Raw genomic sequence first — 21043 nt, forward strand, 5'->3', positions numbered from 1 at the left:
TTTTTTTTTTGATTATTTTTCACAATGAAGTATAATATAAATGACACAAGGCTTTCTTTATATCTGTTTAATTTTCTTTTTCCATTTGCCGAAATGTGTTTCGGGTCTTTGCCCCTCTTCTGTCAGCTTTTTCCGTTATGTTGTTATACATTTAATTTTCCTAAAAGTATAATAGAAATGCATCTTTGCAAATGGAAAAGGAGAATCAAATAAATGTAAAGAAAGCCTTGTGTCATTTATACTGTATTACACTTAATTGTGAGAAATAATCAAATAGGAAGATTGACATGGTTTCATATAAAGAAGATTTTTTCATTTGGTAAAACACTTTATCAAATGAATATGCAATTCAAAAGTTACAGCCATTTACAATTCGATATGAAATTTTGTAAGAAAATAAAGATTTCTTGATTTAACTTAGCATGCAATACGATTATAATCTTATTGAATGACAACTTAAATCAATGAATATTAATTGTATTGAAAACAAATATCTTTTTTAGTTTTGTAAAGATGTTGATATAATTCTTCTCATTAAAACATTTAAAAAATATGGAAATAATATTTTATATATGCTAAGTTTAAGTAAATTAAATATTTTATTGATATATGTTCTGTTCTGTTAAATTAATATGGGTAATATTTTTATAATTATATTAATTTAATAATAAATTACTTGATATTTAACTATTTCTATTTATTTTTGTTTATTGTTTAATTATTCTGCTTGTAAGATATTTGAAAATATAGAATAATTTTTAACTGTAGCTGGACATTTTACATACCAGTGTCGTAACTTCCTGAAAGTGAATCCTAACAAAGATATTGTATTGGACATAAGTAGCACAAGTTCTGAAACAGATAGTGATGAAGAATTTATCTCTCCTTTATCAAAACTCAGAGGTAAATCTATTATTTGCATATAAGATTTATTTTGGAAAATATTTAAATTAATATATTAAATAAAATCCTTACAGTCCATTAGAGACCCAAAATTTCTCCCAACATAAACAAAATTTTCCCAAAAATTTAAAGTACAAAATTGATAAATAATTTTAATTTAAATGATATTATTTTTCATTTTAATAATTTTGATTGTGTAACAAAACAATTTTTTATTTTATTTTTTCCAGTTTATTAATATTTTAAAAAGTTCAGGAAATTTATTAAGAGAAATTTAATAAAATACAGTATATACTTTTGTACATGAATTATACAGGATTTGTTAATGAATAATAAATAAATAATTATTTTTTTCTTTTTTTCTAAGTGGTATAGATTTATGGTTGTGGATTAACAACAGAGTAAACTGTACTTCAATTTAATAAAACATTTTCTTTTTAGTTATATATATTTTATAATTGCCAAATTATTACAACTATTAATTAGAAAAAATAAGTAATTAAAAAGTTCAAGAAGCAATAGCATATGTGCATATTAAGTCAAATGCTGTTTTATTTTGCCAATATGCCATACCATAAGAGATGTGAGGGTCAGGGAATTTGTACAAAGCTTTATCAGGGAAAGTTATAAAATTTAAAACAAAATTTGAATAGGAACCCTGTTCTGATGTATTTCAAGTTTGGAATGTTGATGAGTAATATCAAAATATTATCAAAACATGACTTTGGTTTTAAATTTTTCATTTCAATATTTTTTCAAATTTATTTTAATGAGCTTTAAAATATTTTAAAATATGATTTGAAGAAATCAGATGTAATTATTACTTTATTGTATACAATTTATATTGTATGCTTTGCTAAGTTTTATAATATATATAAATAATTTTATATATTTTTCATTTGTATTTATAATTAATTTCTGTATTTTAAATCTTTCTAAGAATTCAAACAATTCACAACACAAAAAAAACATTAAAAAAGTTGTAAATGGTTCAACTTTTTAATGTTTTTCAAATGAATTAGTTTTGAGAAGTCATGTGATTTAGAAACTGATTTGTTATACCATTGTGTTAAGATCTTTTTTATTTACTTTTATCAGGGCTTTCATTCACTGCTAATCAAATCATTTTTGCAAATAAAACTATTCAAACAATAAAATAACTATAAAAAAAAAACTATAAAATTCAAAAAATATTTTTATTTACTTTTTGGCTATGTTAGAAATGAATAAATCTTAATTTCTTGTGATTTGAAAATAAACAACTTATAATTAACTATTCTTTGTTCCTGTTTTATGATAAAGTTCTTAGATGATACATCCCATGCAAAGTTTGTGTTTTTTACATTTCCTTTGTTGTTTCACTAAAAATCTTTTTATATAAATATTATAGTTAATAGATAACCAAAGCCACAAATGCAAGAAGCAATATTTATAAATTTTACAGGGTTTTTGGGTTATAACACATTTCCATACTCAGTGTACATTTTTTAGATTGATAGTGACCTTGAATTTCTCTAAGTGGTTTTTCTTTATTTTTATCTTTTTGTAAAATTTTGTGTATGCAATGTAGACATGATGTAAGTAATATTTAAGGTATTGTTTTATCATTGTAAGATAATTACAACGGAAAAAACCTTTGTAGTATTTACATAAGGTACATTATAGATAGATAAATTAATTTTTGTTTCTTTTTGTTTTTGTTTACTTGTACTTAAAACATTGTATTATAATATATCATAGATAAAAATAAATAAATAATTATTTTGGGGCAATAAAAAAACCGTATTATCAAATTGGACAATACACAATCCATAATATTCATAGTGAAGATTGTAGAGCATTACTCATTCAGGTTTAATGGGGCTTTTATATCACAATAAAATATTAAGATTCTCTTCTTGTATTCAGCATATTTTGAGAATATAAGACTGCACTGAAATATTTGACTGAAATTTTTCACAAATTATTCAAATTACTAAATAATTTTTTCAGGCAGTGGGTTCCCTGCTTTTATTTAACTTTATTATATGTTTCATATTTCATTTTAAAGGTGAAATTACAAATCTCATTAAATAATGCACTAAGAAATTAAGACTACATTTACAATAAATAAATCTATTATGAAGTTATTAGAATGATATTCAATTTTAAAATTCACTGAAAGAATTAATATTTTTTAAAATCAGCAAACAGTGAAAAAATTGTATTGTTAAAACATTATTATAGCTTTTATTTGATATTATTGTGAAACTAAATTGTTTATCACAATAGACAAGTAACATAACAATTTCATCTTTAAATGAAAATTATGGTTATTCATGTCTGAATAAAGAAATAGTGAATAACTTATTTCATAACAAGATGTTAGTGTTATTTAATTAGGTAAGATTATAATTTAATCAAATCTTTCAAATTTGATGATATATTTTCAAGGAATTACTTAGAATAATTTTCTTAATTTTGAATGTAATATTTTGATTATTAAATATCATATAGAAATGGAAGCAAAACAAACTTCAGCTGAAAATACATCTCAAGATAAACAGGAAAAAAAGAAGCTGAAAAGGTATTTTTTAAGCAGTTAAAAAAGAAATAATTTATTTCAATTTCTAAATTTCTTTGTTTACATTTTTGAATAATCACAAAATTTTTGAGACATTTATTTAGGTCAGGGCTTCTTAAACTGTGGGTCACAACTCTAACGGGGGTTGCAAAAATTTTATAAATACATAGTACAAAATTTTACTGTTAAGCAATGTGTTTTCAGCATTGATGATTATAAAATCAAGATGTTAGTCAAGTTTGAAAAACAAGAAACTTTGAAGATACTTCATATACTGTGATATTAAATACATGAATTGTTTTATGATTTATTATTAGAAAGAGATTTTGTTTGTTTACTTATTTTAAGTACCTGTATACTGGGGATCTTCAGGTAAAAGGGCATTGTGAGTGAAAAAGTTAAAGAAGCCCTGATTTAGATCAATTGTTTAATTTATTAAACAATTAAATAAATTGACATTTATTTAGTTTTTAGAAAAAAATTAAAAATTTTTAATGTACATTAATCTGAAATATTAACATCATATTAAACATTAAAAAAATTTTCATAGAAAATAAGTTTTTTAATATAAATATTAACCGATAATATATAAGATGTTTATTAAATCTTTGATGAGTAATTTTCTTTTTAGTTATATATATTTTATAATTGCCAAATTATTACAACTATTAATTAGAAAAAATAAGTAATTAAAAAGTTCAAGAAGCAATAGCATATGTGCATATTAAGTCAAATGCTGTTTTATTTTGCCAATATGCCATACCATAAGAGATGTGAGGGTCAGGGAATTTGTACAAAGCTTTATCAGGGAAAGTTATAAAATTTAAAACAAAATTTGAATAGGAACCCTGTTCTGATGTATTTCAAGTTTGGAATGTTGATGAGTAATATCAAAATATTATCAAAACATGACTTTGGTTTTAAATTTTTCATTTCAATATTTTTTCAAATTTATTTTAATGAGCTTTAAAATATTTTAAAATATGATTTGAAGAAATCAGATGTAATTATTACTTTATTGTATACAATTTATATTGTATGCTTTGCTAAGTTTTATAATATATATAAATAATTTTATATATTTTTCATTTGTATTTATAATTAATTTCTGTATTTTAAATCTTTCTAAGAATTCAAACAATTCACAACACAAAAAAAACATNTCGTAATCCTTCCCTCCCAGTGTGGATGTCATTTGTGGACGGCCCTTAAGCATGAGTAAATGGCAATTAAGTTTAATATCTTAATTGCCAATTGAAATTTTACAGAAATGAGTAAGTATAATTATCATGATATACTTGGGATCTGATGGTTCGATAGGATGCATTATTGCTTACGATGCACTAGATTCTTTAACGTTCGCTCTTTAGCCCCGAACTTTGACGGTTTTTGTGTGTATGTCGAACGATAAACCTTTATATTGCTGTTGTTGTATGGCTGCATTACGGTTTTGGTACAGTTGCTGGTGTAATCTGTGTGTCGTAATATGTTAATTTGATAAAATGTAGGCTGTTATTTTGGATCCTGTGACCCATATAATGTATACACTTTGGACTTGGTATTATTTATATTTTTTTCGGAGTAAATTTCTAATTGTGAATAAAGAACTGTATTTATCTGTATTTGGTATTATATTAAAGAATTTGTGTTAAAATGTACTGATTTGGAACAAGTATTTTAGAATAAATTTTGTTTATAAAACTGTGTCCATGCAAATCTACTTAAATGGAAAATCTTTTATGCAGATTAAAACAGCACAATCTAAATCTAATTCAGTCTAAAATATCATTTTAATGGTTTTTGACATAAATTTCAATTTTAGATGCTATATCTTCATCCAGTCATCCACAACATATATTGTATAGGAAATATACTAATATAGATTTATTTTAAACATTCCATAATAATTTAAATTATTTTAATTGTGTTTTCCATACAAGATTGTGAAAACTGTTTGAACAAATCATTATTTACTTGTTATGTAAAATGAATTACTTGTTTCATAATTATATAGGTCAACTAAAATGAAATATTCAAGAAGTAAAGTACTCTAAAAAGCATTTTGACTGATCAAAATAATTTTTTTTCTGTTAGTTGTGAAATAAAAATATTTGTAATAAAATGTTGATATGCTAGTTTTTCATGTATAATTTTTTTTTACAATCAATTAGTATAGCTTCATTAAAATAAAGTTAGATTAATTTAATTTTGAAAATAATCATGTTGGGCTATGTTTTGATAATAACCGTAACCCTTACTCAATTAATAACTATGTAACTAATGTATGTAATAAAATAATATAATATTAAGATCTAAATAGTTAAAAAGTGTTAACAAAAAATAACAATATTAAACATAAGCAAAAATATATTACACAAGTTTATTCAAGAACCAAAGCAGAAATATATTTGACAGTATGAAAATTTGAAGTCATCTTTGGAAATATAAAAGATGTATCAATCATTTAAGTTGTTAAAACATGTATTGTCTTACACAGAACCATTTAATTTTATGTAAGATCAAGACATTAATCATTCAAATAACAATTTTGAATGCATTTCTTTTTGAATTCTAAAATAAATCTTGAAATTTCCTCAAGACTTCACAAAAGGAAAAAATTTTGTGTGCGTATGTTCTTATAAGTTTAATTATGAAACTTAAACATTAATAAAAAAAAAGTTTATTTTAAAATGTTTTCTTGTTAAAAGATGTAAGTTTATTTCATTTTTATTTAATCTGTCTGTTCATTTATTAAACATTATTTTTTATATTAAAGATTTTGTTATTAATTATATATTTAATCATAGAAATATAACTTTAAAGACTATACTATATTAATAAATAATTCAATCTAAATTCAATAATTCAATTTAGATTTGATGGCAAGATTGACCAACCAAACATCGGATAGTGTACGACCAGCCTGCAAAAAATGTGGCTATCGTAAGTATAATGAAAGCTATTCTATCATTAATTTTTATTTTAATCAGATTTTAATTTTTAATTTAAATTATTTTTATTAAGAAAATATATTTTATAAATCTTAAAAGTTAAAAGAATATTTTTCATAAAGAAAGGACATAAAAATGAAAAATTGCAAAAAATGAAAGCATAAATATTTTATGTCTTAAAATCAAATTAATTTAGCAACAATTATATATTCCTTTTTCTTATTGTTTTCACATATTTTTACTTTATATTGCAACTATTCTTAATGCATTCTATATTCTATAGTTCATTAGTGGTATGTAAAATACACATTGTTCTGCTTGAAAGTACCCAATTTGATTTGGCTATAAAAAGTTAATGATTAAAGATATAAGTTCATCAAAGAGTTTATATGAGAGAAAAACTCATCAAATTTCATTGAAAAAATTACCATATCTCTGTGCACACCAGCAGTCACAGTGATATCATCAAGGCAATTTTTTGCTATGTCAGCTGCAGTATGTCCTGTCTCACAGTGTCAATGGCTGCAATGATGCACTCCAGAAGTTCTTGAAAGTCTCTGACCAAAGTTGCATAAACCATATCTTTCATGTAACCCCACAGAAAGAAATCCAGATTGGAAGATCTTGATGGCTGCATCATCGGGCATACCAGACCATGATTGGACAATAATGCTCACAATTCAACTTCTATGTCATCTTGCAGTATGAAAAAAATCTCCATTAAATTTGATGGGTTTTTCCACAAGTGCCATTTGTTGCTTTTATATATCTTGAATCGTTAATTTTTATGGCAAATTAAAATTGGGTACTTTCAAGCAGAACGTTGCATTTTAAATGAACATTATTTTCTGTTATATTAGTTGTATGAATGATTTTTTATTAAAGTACAGGGTTGGTTTATTTATTTATTTTCAGTTACATTAGGAAAAGTTTGGCAATGATAGATTTCCTCCCTCCCCCCAATTAACATTAAAACCCCAATTAAAAGATGAAAACTTAATTGCATACCTGTAATTAAAATGACAGTTTCTACATTTAATGTTTAGTAAAAAGAAATCCAGTAACGAGTTGCTTAACTTTTCTGACAACATTTGGTGGCACCATCTGTTATCATAATTTATTAAAAAACTTTTTATATTTTTAACAATTATAAAATGGCAAAAAGCTTGATTTTGAAGATATGGATGGGTTTTATAAAAAGATTGTAAATGCTAATAATGAGTAAAATTGCCATTAAGTCTGATCCTAATGGAGATACACACGACTCTCTTTATCTCTCCACTCCCCTCTACCTTTAATCACCAAAATTTAATAGCATCAATTAACCTAATAACAACAAACTGCCATTCAAAATTTCAGAAATTTTCAACAAAAGGTACAGGAGTTATTAGGCTTCAAAAAGGAAGAATAATATCGTGCTCCCCACTCACACACACACTAACATCTATACATATAGAAATTACCTTCAAATTTTTTTTGTATTACTCAACATTTTAAGGTGTCCTTAGTCTATGGTGAGTGGTGTAAAAGATTTTTACACACTCACCATACTTTCTCTCTGTTTTATATAACAGCTGGGAAAGTAATAATCTGAGGAAATCCTGTTTAATACTATATATCTGCGCAGATAAGACGAGGCATAAATTTTTGTCGAACTTTTATAGTTTCAGCATATATCTGTCCTATAAGATGACCCCCAAACTATCAACAGCCTATAAATTTAGTTTAGATCAGTGATCATCAGTATTATCATCTGGATAATAATACTGTATGGTGTATACGGAATTATGTCCAATTCGTAATTTTTCGAATGAAAAAATTCTATTTTCTTGCGTCTGGCAGCACTGCCTTGCTATTGTTGCAAACATTCACACTGATTCGGGGTGACCTTGACTATTCATCACAAAAACATTGTATGGGCTATTCTATTTTGTGGACATACCCCACTCTATACTAGTAAATAATTACAGTTTGTCCACTTTTTATAATGGTTTTAATTTATATAAATTTCATCCAATTTTTTTTGTATCTGTCCTATAAGATGACCTCGGATTTTGGGGAGCTTGTTTTATGATTCAACTATCATCTTTGCAGATATATGATACTTGATTACAAAAATTTAGGATTGGATGCAGTTTTTTCATAGTTTTTGCAATGTTAATTAATATCTTGCTTGATTTACATTCACTTTCATGTTTAATAACATTATTTTCTTTTAAAATAATATTTAATAATGAATATTGCTTCATTAATATACAAGATATAATCAAAAAGTTTCCAGACTGTGTGCACAACTTTATTAATACAAATGACAAAAGAAATTATTTTAAAATTTATAAAATGGCATAAAAAATCTTGCCTAGCCTTGCTAAGATTTTTTTACTGTCAAAAATTTTTTTCTTCCATAAACTTTATTAAATGTTGATAAGTAACAACAACTTAAAAAATGATCCAAATACTGGTTAACAAATGCTGTGAAAGAGGTGATGTTTAGCAATTCTATTTACATGTTCTGAATATATAACTGCCTTCAATATTTGTATTTCTTCTAATGTTTTGTAACAAGCTATAACTTTTCAAATTGCATATTCATTTGGTATAGTGTTTTACAAAAAGAAAACATGTAAAAAGGAATGCATATATAACTTTTTGTTTTAATGCAGTGTAATGTCTCAAAGACTTTTTTAAATGTTAAAAACAACTTTAAATGAAATTACTGTTACAAGCAAAGTTTGTTTGAACTAATGTGACTGTTTAATAGTTCAACCATAACCATCTGTTATTGGTGCATGATGTATCACGTGATCTGTTCATTTACAATGACTTATAACTGTTGTTTTGGACTGCATGTATGCATCAGTTTTAAGATGCAAGTCTACTTTGAAGAAATAAAAATGAATAAAAATATAATAAATGTCTTAAAATTGAGGAAATAATATATTTATTTTTGATATATCAATATTAAAATTGTGTATGAACTTAATGTTAAAATTGCAAAATATCTTGAATAAGTGTGATAAACATGTATATTAAGAATAATTGCATCATCGTTTGTATGACTAATAGTAGTAAATTAATATCAAACAGCACATTTTGACTAACCAACCCATCAGATTTTCAGTCAATTTAACATGTTTTTTTTTTGATTATTTTTCACAATGAAGTATAATATAAATGACACAAGGCTTTCTTTATATCTGTTTAATTTTCTTTTTCCATTTGCCGAAATGTGTTTCGGGTCTTTGCCCCTCTTCTGTCAGCTTTTTCCGTTATGTTGTTATACATTTAATTTTCCTAAAAGTATAATAGAAATGCATCTTTGCAAATGGAAAAGGAGAATCAAATAAATGTAAAGAAAGCCTTGTGTCATTTATACTGTATTACACTTAATTGTGAGAAATAATCAAATAGGAAGATTGACATGGTTTCATATAAAGAAGATTTTTTCATTTGGTAAAACACTTTATCAAATGAATATGCAATTCAAAAGTTACAGCCATTTACAATTCGATATGAAATTTTGTAAGAAAATAAAGATTTCTTGATTTAACTTAGCATGCAATACGATTATAATCTTATTGAATGACAACTTAAATCAATGAATATTAATTGTATTGAAAACAAATATCTTTTTTAGTTTTGTAAAGATGTTGATATAATTCTTCTCATTAAAACATTTAAAAAATATGGAAATAATATTTTATATATGCTAAGTTTAAGTAAATTAAATATTTTATTGATATATGTTCTGTTCTGTTAAATTAATATGGGTAATATTTTTATAATTATATTAATTTAATAATAAATTACTTGATATTTAACTATTTCTATTTATTTTTGTTTATTGTTTAATTATTCTGCTTGTAAGATATTTGAAAATATAGAATAATTTTTAACTGTAGCTGGACATTTTACATACCAGTGTCGTAACTTCCTGAAAGTGAATCCTAACAAAGATATTGTATTGGACATAAGTAGCACAAGTTCTGAAACAGATAGTGATGAAGAATTTATCTCTCCTTTATCAAAACTCAGAGGTAAATCTATTATTTGCATATAAGATTTATTTTGGAAAATATTTAAATTAATATATTAAATAAAATCCTTACAGTCCATTAGAGACCCAAAATTTCTCCCAACATAAACAAAATTTTCCCAAAAATTTAAAGTACAAAATTGATAAATAATTTTAATTTAAATGATATTATTTTTCATTTTAATAATTTTGATTGTGTAACAAAACAATTTTTTATTTTATTTTTTCCAGTTTATTAATATTTTAAAAAGTTCAGGAAATTTATTAAGAGAAATTTAATAAAATACAGTATATACTTTTGTACATGAATTATACAGGATTTGTTAATGAATAATAAATAAATAATTATTTTTTTCTTTTTTTCTAAGTGGTATAGATTTATGGTTGTGGATTAACAACAGAGTAAACTGTACTTCAATTTAATAAAACATTTTCTTTTTAGTTATATATATTTTATAATTGCCAAATTATTACAACTATTAATTAGAAAAAATAAGTAATTAAAAAGTTCAAGAAGCAATAGCATATGTGCATATTAAGTCAAATGCTGTTTTATTTTGCCAATATGCCATACCATAAGAGATGTGAGGGTCAGGGAATTTGTACAAAGCTTTATCAGGGAAAGTTATAAAATTTAAAACAAAATTTGAATAGGAACCCTGTTCTGATGTATTTCAAGTTTGGAATGTTGATGAGTAATATCAAAATATTATCAAAACATGACTTTGGTTTTAAATTTTTCATTTCAATATTTTTTCAAATTTATTTTAATGAGCTTTAAAATATTTTAAAATATGATTTGAAGAAATCAGATGTAATTATTACTTTATTGTATACAATTTATATTGTATGCTTTGCTAAGTTTTATAATATATATAAATAATTTTATATATTTTTCATTTGTATTTATAATTAATTTCTGTATTTTAAATCTTTCTAAGAATTCAAACAATTCACAACACAAAAAAAACATTAAAAAAGTTGTAAATGGTTCAACTTTTTAATGTTTTTCAAATGAATTAGTTTTGAGAAGTCATGTGATTTAGAAACTGATTTGTTATACCATTGTGTTAAGATCTTTTTTATTTACTTTTATCAGGGCTTTCATTCACTGCTAATCAAATCATTTTTGCAAATAAAACTATTCAAACAATAAAATAACTATAAAAAAAAAACTATAAAATTCAAAAAATATTTTTATTTACTTTTTGGCTATGTTAGAAATGAATAAATCTTAATTTCTTGTGATTTGAAAATAAACAACTTATAATTAACTATTCTTTGTTCCTGTTTTATGATAAAGTTCTTAGATGATACATCCCATGCAAAGTTTGTGTTTTTTACATTTCCTTTGTTGTTTCACTAAAAATCTTTTTATATAAATATTATAGTTAATAGATAACCAAAGCCACAAATGCAAGAAGCAATATTTATAAATTTTACAGGGTTTTTGGGTTATAACACATTTCCATACTCAGTGTACATTTTTTAGATTGATAGTGACCTTGAATTTCTCTAAGTGGTTTTTCTTTATTTTTATCTTTTTGTAAAATTTTGTGTATGCAATGTAGACATGATGTAAGTAATATTTAAGGTATTGTTTTATTATTGTAAGATAATTACAACGGAAAAAACCTTTGTAGTATTTACATAAGGTACATTATAGATAGATAAATTAATTTTTGTTTCTTTTTGTTTTTGTTTACTTGTACTTAAAACATTGTATTATAATATATCATAGATAAAAATAAATAAATAATTATTTTGGGGCAATAAAAAAACCGTATTATCAAATTGGACAATACACAATCCATAATATTCATAGTGAAGATTGTAGAGCATTACTCATTCAGGTTTAATGGGGCTTTTATATCACAATAAAATATTAAGATTCTCTTCTTGTATTCAGCATATTTTGAGAATATAAGACTGCACTGAAATATTTGACTGAAATTTTTCACAAATTATTCAAATTACTAAATAATTTTTTCAGGCAGTGGGTTCCCTGCTTTTATTTAACTTTATTATATGTTTCATATTTCAATTTTAAAGGTGAAATTACAAATCTCATTAAATAATGCACTAAGAAATTAAGACTACATTTACAATAAATAAATCTATTATGAAGTTATTAGAATGATATTCAATTTTAAAATTCACTGAAAGAATTAATATTTTTTAAAATCAGCAAACAGTGAAAAAATTGTATTGTTAAAACATTATTATAGCTTTTATTTGATATTATTGTGAAACTAAATTGTTTATCACAATAGACAAGTAACATAACAATTTCATCTTTAAATGAAAATTATGGTTATTCATGTCTGAATAAAGAAATAGTGAATAACTTATTTCATAACAAGATGTTAGTGTTATTTAATTAGGTAAGATTATAATTTAATCAAATCTTTCAAATTTGATGATATATTTTCAAGGAATTACTTAGAATAATTTTCTTAATTTTGAATGTAATATTTTGATTATTAAATATCATATAGAAATGGAAGCAAAACAAACTTCAGCTGAAAATACATCTCAAGATAAACAGGAAAGAAAGAAGCTGAAAAGGTATTTTTTAAGCAGTTAAAAAAGAAATAATTTATTTCAATTTCTAAATTTCTTTGTTTACATTTTTGAATAATCACAAAATTTTTGAGACATTTATTTAGGTCAGGGCTTCTTAAACTGTGGGTCACAACTCTAACGGGGGTTGCAAAAATTTTATAAATACATAGTACAAAATTTTACTGTTAAGCAATGTGTTTTCAGCATTGATGATTATAAAATCAAGATGTTAGTCAAGTTTGAAAAACAAGAAACTTTGAAGATACTTCATATACTGTGATATTAAATACATGAATTGTTTTATGATTTATTATTAGAAAGAGATTTTGTTTGTTTACTTATTTTAAGTACCTGTATACTGGGGATCTTCAGGTAAAAGGGCATTGTGAGTGAAAAAGTTAAAGAAGCCCTGATTTAGATCAATTGTTTAATTTATTAAACAATTAAATAAATTGACATTTATTTAGTTTTTAGAAAAAAATTAAAAATTTTTAATGTACATTAATCTGAAATATTAACATCATATTAAACATTAAAAAAATTTTCATAGAAAATAAGTTTTTTAATATAAATATTAACCGATAATATATAAGATGTTTATTAAATCTTTGATGAGTATGTATGTATATATATATATATACACACACGAGAATCTCATTTTAATGGATTGCTTGGGCTGCTGAAAATCACCCGTTGTTTCAATAATCCATTATATCAAGAAAGATGGATTTCCTGCATATCCAGGAAAATATCCTTTAACCCCCTACATATAAGAAATACCTGTACTTGAAATTATTCAGTCTCTTGAGATCTCTATTCTTTATTTTATAGAAACATGTATGTTACAAGATCATGTATTATGCCTTACATGTGTGTGAAAAAACTGATGGAAACTGTATATACTGTAAGCCAAAAAAAAAGCAAATTATGTATGCTCATTAGCACTTCAGTTGACTTCACTATTTGTTAAAAAAAACTTATCCATGTTTGTTTGCTTTAATGCTTTTTTTCTGCTTATTGAATACAACTACTTGATATTAGCAATGTCATGTACAAAATTTTTTTGCATTTCTCAACTTTTCAAGACCCATTATTCTGAGTTACAGATCTACTAAAGGAGGTAACGTTACATTGATTTGGCAGGACCTGGGAAAAAATCTGTTATTCTGAGAAAACTATTGTTTAGTGAACCATTAAAATGAGATTCTACTGTATATATATCATATGTAATGGATTCCATAGAGTAAGCATGTATACATATTCTTCAAATTTGTCCTATTTTGATGTGTTCCTATATCTACAGACAGATATGTAAACTTTACAGACAGCTAGAGATATCTTTTGACAGGAATATAAAAACCAAGTGGGAAAAAGTTTTCTAAGTCTTGCAAGATATAGCCTAGAATTTTCTAGCATAAAGACAAACATGGCAGTTGTTCATACTTTCTATCTTTTTCTGAATTGATGGAATTATTTAATACAATTGGAAGAAGAAAAGAATATTGTCTAGTTTATTAAGAAATATGAATACAGTATTAATTGTTTTGTAAATGTTACATTTCTGAGAAACAACCTCAGTAGTATGCGTGCATACAATTTTTTTAGTTTTTTTTGTCAGTGTTGACATCACAGCTGTGCAGTTTCTATTGCAAAAAATATGATTCTGATGAAGCAAATGTCATAATGCACTTTGAAGCAGTCATTCTTTGATTTATAATAAAATGGTTTTACTGCACAGATGCTGAATAAACAATTATATCTGTAAGTATTTTGGATTTTGTTTTAAAGAAAGTATATCATGTAAGATTAATTTTGGGAAAAATAAATACATTGTTAATTGTATAACAATATGCATCTTTTCGGTCAATCATAAAGCCACACTCCATTTCTTCAAATCTATAATACCAAGACATTATACAATTGTATGCGGGTGTCTTTCTGAAATCAAAAACGTGAGAAAATTTAACACTGTCACACAAACTTTGCTTACAAAGGACACACTTAGCACACTGCTTTATAGTTAATAGCATTTCTACTTTTGTCATGTGATAAAACTACCAGTTGAAACTTTCACCTTTTTTGCCATTATGGAAACTTTTGAACTTCATACAACTAATGCATTTATTATGACATAGCTTTCATATTATCTCGTCCAAATCTGATTATTCTAAAAAATCTCAACATTTTTATAATTCTAACATCTCAGCAACTTTTTGCATACATATATTTAATTTTATATATATATATATATTATGGATTGTTTTACATGTTATATGTTGAATTATATAAAGTAATGTTGATTTATTAAAACTTAAGATTATAATAATATAAAGTTAAATATATTTAAAACAATTGTAATTATTTTCAGGAAGAAAAGATCTCGTTCACCAGGAAATTCTGATTCTGGTAGTGAGAGTGACATAGATACCGACACCAGTTCCAGCACTCGACGCCGCAAACACAAAAAACATAAACGCCACAAGAAAAAGCAAAAGAAACCAAAAAAAGCTTCCAAAAAGCACAGGAAAAGTAAGACCAATAGCGATAGTGACATGTCTAGTTAAATTATCAGAAGCAGTCAAACTTATAATCTCTCTCATCCAATAATATATTCGGACATATTAAACACATCTTGAAAATTGTTAATTCTTTCATCTGTATAAAAGAACATTAAAGGAAATATAAAATAATAAATACAATATATTAAGGTATGCAATTTAGACAGTGATGTAAATGAAAATATTTTTCGAATTAAAATTACTGTCAAATTTGCATTTGTATTACCTCAATTATAAATAATACATATGTGACATGAACTCCTGTAAAGAATAGTTTTAAAATAGTTGGAAGTTTTTTAGGAGTCTTCAAATAATAATGTTCAATTTCCATTTAAATAAAAATAATTGTTTTGACAAATTATACCTACATATATAATGGTGTTTGACTTTTTATTTGGAGTATAGAACATGTTACATGTATATGCAATTTACAAAAAATTACATGATTTTGAAATTAAGAAATATAGCTGTTTGCAATAAAAATTTTAACTGAAATTCAAATAGTTGGGCATAATTTCACGATAGTGATTAAATTAATGCATACACATCATACAATAATTAAAATTTAATACGAAAATTGGTACTATTTTAATATGGTCATGCAATTTTAATGTTAAGATACAGATGTGTAATTTATAATTTAAAAGATGATTTTACAAATTATTCCCATATTCTATTACAATTTTACAAGAAATTAAAAATATTTGTAAATATGATGTATAAATTTTTAAGTTCATTACATACAAAGGCCATTACATGTTATATTGGAAAAAATATTACCTCTAATTTAAGAAATTGAAAGATATCTGAATATTTAGGAGTTATTGTATTTTTTTACTGAGTTTTTTGAAGGAAATAATTATTGTTGTGCAGCTCATGTAAATTTTATTTAATTTTATACAAGATGTATTCTTACTGTAGCCATAATTCAGTAGGTGACCACTGTGGTTTGCAATCCTATATCAGATGTGTGCACATTCGTTGAAATGAACGAGAGACATAAAGATGGCGACCCACTTGGAGATTTGAACATGTGAGGGGGTGCAATCTGTTCGTTTCTGGTGGATGAAGCATATGCCATCAGCAGAAATCCATTGTGAATTAGATGCTGTATATGAGAAAACAGTAATGAATTGCATCAATGTGGCAAAATGGTGCCTACAGTTCACAGAAGAAATTGGTAATGCAGAACGACTTAAATCTCTCCCTGATTGCTATCGGTGCGAGAAAGTCCTTTTCCATATTCTGTAAATGAAAAGTTAGAAGTTGCTCGACACGATTGTCTTCACTGGTTTGATGGTATGGAAAAAAGAAACATTTCTCAAATTCGTTTTACGGATTTTTCTATAAGTGAGAAAGAGCCTTTACTCAAAACCATTATCTACATATAAAGAAATACTGTAAACAAAAATCAACGTAAATCTTATGGTTCTAATAGGCACAGTGCGATTTAAAGTTCGTCCGCACTGGCGTGGAAACGACAGGCGCTTCCACCAACGAAATAACGACATGGCGCGTCCAAAGACGCAAAGTAAATTATGACGTCGGCAAATCAGCCCAGCCACTTAGTGGTGACCACGCTGCGGAGACACTTTTCCATCGCACTATATAATCCATACTTAGCTAACATCAGAGAGAGAAATATTGCTTATTCAGAATACAAAATCACAACTGACGAAACACAGTCTAAAAGAAGTATGCGGTAGAAAAATAATCACCACAATCAATATATAAATTATATTAACATAACGAAAACTTTTATAAACTATAGGAAAGTTTAAAATATCATAAAACCGTTTGAGAAGCGAAGCAGTTCTTGACGAACCATGCATTTTGCTTTTCAAGTCTTTTTCATTAGCTTTATAGAGTTTCCATTTTGTTTAAATGTAGCATGTTAATGAAAAATGTCCTGTAATATTTAGGGGTAGACGATACTTAAATTAGAAATGCCGTGTGTGTTATGCGAAAAAATGTAAATACGAATTTTCAGTCTACGCTGCTATAAGATTTTAATACTTAGATGTAACGAGTAGAGCAAGGTTTGAAAGAAATAGTGAAAGAATGAGGTCGATGGTAATAATATTTGCATAATTTGGACACGAAAATGAAAAAATAAATAAATACATTTGTGTGGAATAGAAGAATCAGCTTAGTCTTTTTATTGTCGTTAAGCAATTGTTATCATTGTCGAAATACATTGTCGTTTGCATTGTTGAAGGTTAAATGACGATTTTTACAATAAAAATGGGGATTTTGTGGTTGGAAAGGGATTACATTGTCGTCGACCCAAAAAATTGGTTGACAAGTGCAAGAAGCGTGTATGTGTGTAAAAAATGAAACGACAGACTAGAACACAGTCAGGTGCATCGTTCATGTTTATATTATTTCTATTTTTGGCTTATTTGTGGGTCGAAGGGGTTCTTCCAACGGGACAGTGGTCCCCAGGATCGCCGATAAAGCGAAAATTTCAAAGGGGGCCAGTAGGGCGGCTCAAGAATGGGATAAGCCCCGGAGAGCGACCCTGCTACAAAAAGAGGCTGCAGGGCGGAACCGAAATCCGTATCTTAATCCGGTTGTAATCGACCAACTGCGGGTTCAGCGCAGGGCGCCGGATCCGCCCAACGAGCAGGCAGTTGTCCCGGGAAACCCCCCGCCGAGCAAAGGGGCTCGGATTTTAAATAAAGTTTATTTATATCCTAATTAAGACACATGTTGCACATGCAGAACTTATAATAAAACATGTATAGTGTGCATTTTTTGCGCTCGGCTGACGCCCGCAAAACGCGCGTTTTAACAAAAATCTATCAACGCGCGTTTGACCACGCATGGCCAAAAGCGCGTGTTTGAGTATGTATGCCTAAAACGCGCGTTTAAAAACGCCTAGTGTGCACACAGTCTTAATGTACGTTCTCACGACGCACCCTAACTGTGTACCAAATTTAAACCTTCAACTCCTAATCGTTTGGACTCTGCGCTTCTTATTGTTCGGAGTGGCTATTTCAAAGGGCAATTTTGGCAACTAAAAATAATATTGTCGACGATATCAACTTTAATATTCAAAAGAAAATTCAGAACTGGCAAGAGCTCCTCCTCTTTTAAGTTTGGGCATTGTATAAAATATAAATCAAATCAACTTTTTATTAACAAATACACTAACTTGTAAGTAAACTTTACACAGTTTTCATACTTTATTTTCGATTTATATTCAGTCACCGTATCAATTTGACTACTCACACCTCACTGTTTGTTTTTATTCACTCACTGCACTACTTTGGAATTTTCACTTCTTTTTCGGTTCTTCCCTTCGTCACTGATAATAAACTGACGTTCGAACCCACGACGGATCTTGATTTAAATACCCCCACCAATGGATAGTCTCACCGATACGTAAGGTAGCCAACCCGGTGGAGATAGGGGACTTGAAACCCACTCCACGGCACCTGTGTAGGGTTGCCGTCTCCTAGGTGGGATCTATTAATTTAATCCCGCGTCAGGATGAACCTAAGGGAAGGTTGTATGTGGGCTGTGACGGAGGAGGCAAATGATGACACGTGTTTTACTAAAGAAAGCCGTTTATTTGTTAACATTTATGCTTACATCGACAATCGACAATCCTTCACTAGGTTCTTCTCGTCGAAGATGCGGAGAGGAGAGAACTTTGGCGTCTGTCTGGCCCCGGGGCGGACGAGATGCTGTCGCTGAGCAAGGCGGACGATCGGAAGTTTAAGCGGCGGAGTCCAAAGTTCTTGGCGACGACACACCACAATATAAATCACGACCTTTCGTGGAATACGGAGGAGAGCCCTCTCCGACCTCGAATTTCGGATATTTATAGTTTTTTCTCCCACTATTCGGACTTTTGATTGGCCCCTCATCCCCTTCCTCGCTTTTCGATTGGTCTCTCCAGAGTCGGTAGATTAACTGGTCTTTCGACTAATAGTTCAAACTTAGCTAGAGACAATATTTGCCGCTAGTCGGCGCCACTGTTAGCAGGAGATCGTTGTTCTTGCTAGGTATATACTGAAGTCAGTGATTTTGACCTNATAATTTAGCTCCGTTACTCGCGATTTCTGTCATCTGGGTACTCGAACGATCATATGCAATGATTTATCTCTCTTTTCCGAAATTTTTTCCCTAGATTGATTGTTTATGAGCGCTGGGGTCAAAGTTCTACCTGTATATGACCACTTGTCTCTGACTTATAACTTTTCATTCTGACGTTTAACACGTGTTGGAGTCATCCGAGACTCGTTGTCTATTTTGTGCCGCGTTGGTTAGATTAAGGAATTTTTCTCTCCCTCTCATATTTAATCTATCGTTATTATTTAAACATAAGAATTCGGACCTCGGTTGGGTCCTCACACACACAAAAAAGGCTTCGAATGGTCCACAATGTTCCAGAACAATCTACAACATTCGAGAGCGTTCTAGAATGTGGAATGCTCTCGAATACTCTGGAATGTTCTGGACTGTTCTAGAAATTTCTAGAGGGCAAAACTTCCAGCCCTTATATCTTCAACAGCACGCCGTTCAGGTGAAAACGGGAACGTTCTTCATGGATGGGGGATAGAGGGCTACCACACCATATAACTTCTTTGATCGTACCGGGACTCGTTTTTGAGTTTTAGCGTCTCGCACATTGTACACTTACCTTTATTATATATATTAATTAGATGATTTCATCATCCTTACGAAACAGTTTAAACATAGCATCTGTGCTTTTCAATGAAAATATTTTTAGCAGTGGCGGCACGCCACTGCAGGACAAGAATGTGCCTTACAGAGTCACCATATTGGTTTCTAGTTCACTGGCCACGCCATAGTTTCGTGCTCTGTACTGTACAGTACATAACAGAGGGAAAGTAATACTATGCAAATACAAGATTAAGTAGCCTAAGTTCAAAATATTATGTAAGTTCATATTGTTATATGATTATAATAATAATGAAAACTGTTTGCAGTCTAAAGCTATGCTTTCCCGTCCGAAAAACGAATAAATTGTAATCAAAATAAATAAGAATAAAGTTGTCTTCCGATTAAAATATGTCCTGTTAAAATCAGTATAAACGTGGCTCCGATTGCACGAGTATATCTTAATTAAAGAAAAGAATTTTTTTAAAGTTTTTTCAAAAATTTTAATTGATCCAGAGATTTAAAAACTTTGCTAAAATGATATTTTAGGAATATGATAATTCTAAATCGCGTTTAAATTTGAATTTAAAAATTCGATTGCCGCAGAACGGAATCTTTTCTTTAAATATCGTTCTGGAGGTAATGGATGGCCGCCATCGGTTAGACGAAACCTGGCCGTCTTTCTCCATCCATTTACATCTCCACAAAGACTGTCTTTATCAGAAGGCTGTAAACGTGAATTAGTTAAGTCCACGACCACGTTTTAAACTAAAACAACATTTATTTACAACAATCCTCGAGTACACTTGAAAGAGAGCTACACGTGCTCATGGCA

General features: G+C 27.6%; 1 protein-coding gene and 1 long non-coding RNA gene across 2 annotated transcripts in view; both read left to right on the forward strand.

The window, feature by feature from the left end:
- The window catches only part of LOC111623309 (protein SREK1IP1-like), a 32519-nt gene extending 16533 nt beyond the window's left edge, over positions 1 to 15986 (forward strand). The window contains exons 3-6 of the mRNA XM_023365838.1: positions 6341 to 6409; positions 10320 to 10454; positions 12952 to 13021; positions 15387 to 15986. Of these exons, the coding sequence (XP_023221606.1) occupies positions 6341 to 6409; positions 10320 to 10454; positions 12952 to 13021; positions 15387 to 15582 (470 nt within the window). The 3' untranslated portion in view covers positions 15583 to 15986. The remainder of the gene's footprint in view (positions 1 to 6340; positions 6410 to 10319; positions 10455 to 12951; positions 13022 to 15386) is intronic.
- Positions 769 to 3470, forward strand: LOC111623310. The gene is made up of 2 exons (XR_002756421.1): positions 769 to 903; positions 3400 to 3470. It is a non-coding gene; the product is annotated as an uncharacterized LOC111623310 (long non-coding RNA).
- Positions 15987 to 21043: the final 5057 nt, after the last annotated feature.

This window comes from Centruroides sculpturatus, unplaced genomic scaffold, assembly GCF_000671375.1.
Source record: "Centruroides sculpturatus isolate CEXI.00-Female unplaced genomic scaffold, Cexi_2.0 scaffold123, whole genome shotgun sequence".
NCBI lineage: Eukaryota > Metazoa > Arthropoda > Arachnida > Scorpiones > Buthidae > Centruroides > Centruroides sculpturatus.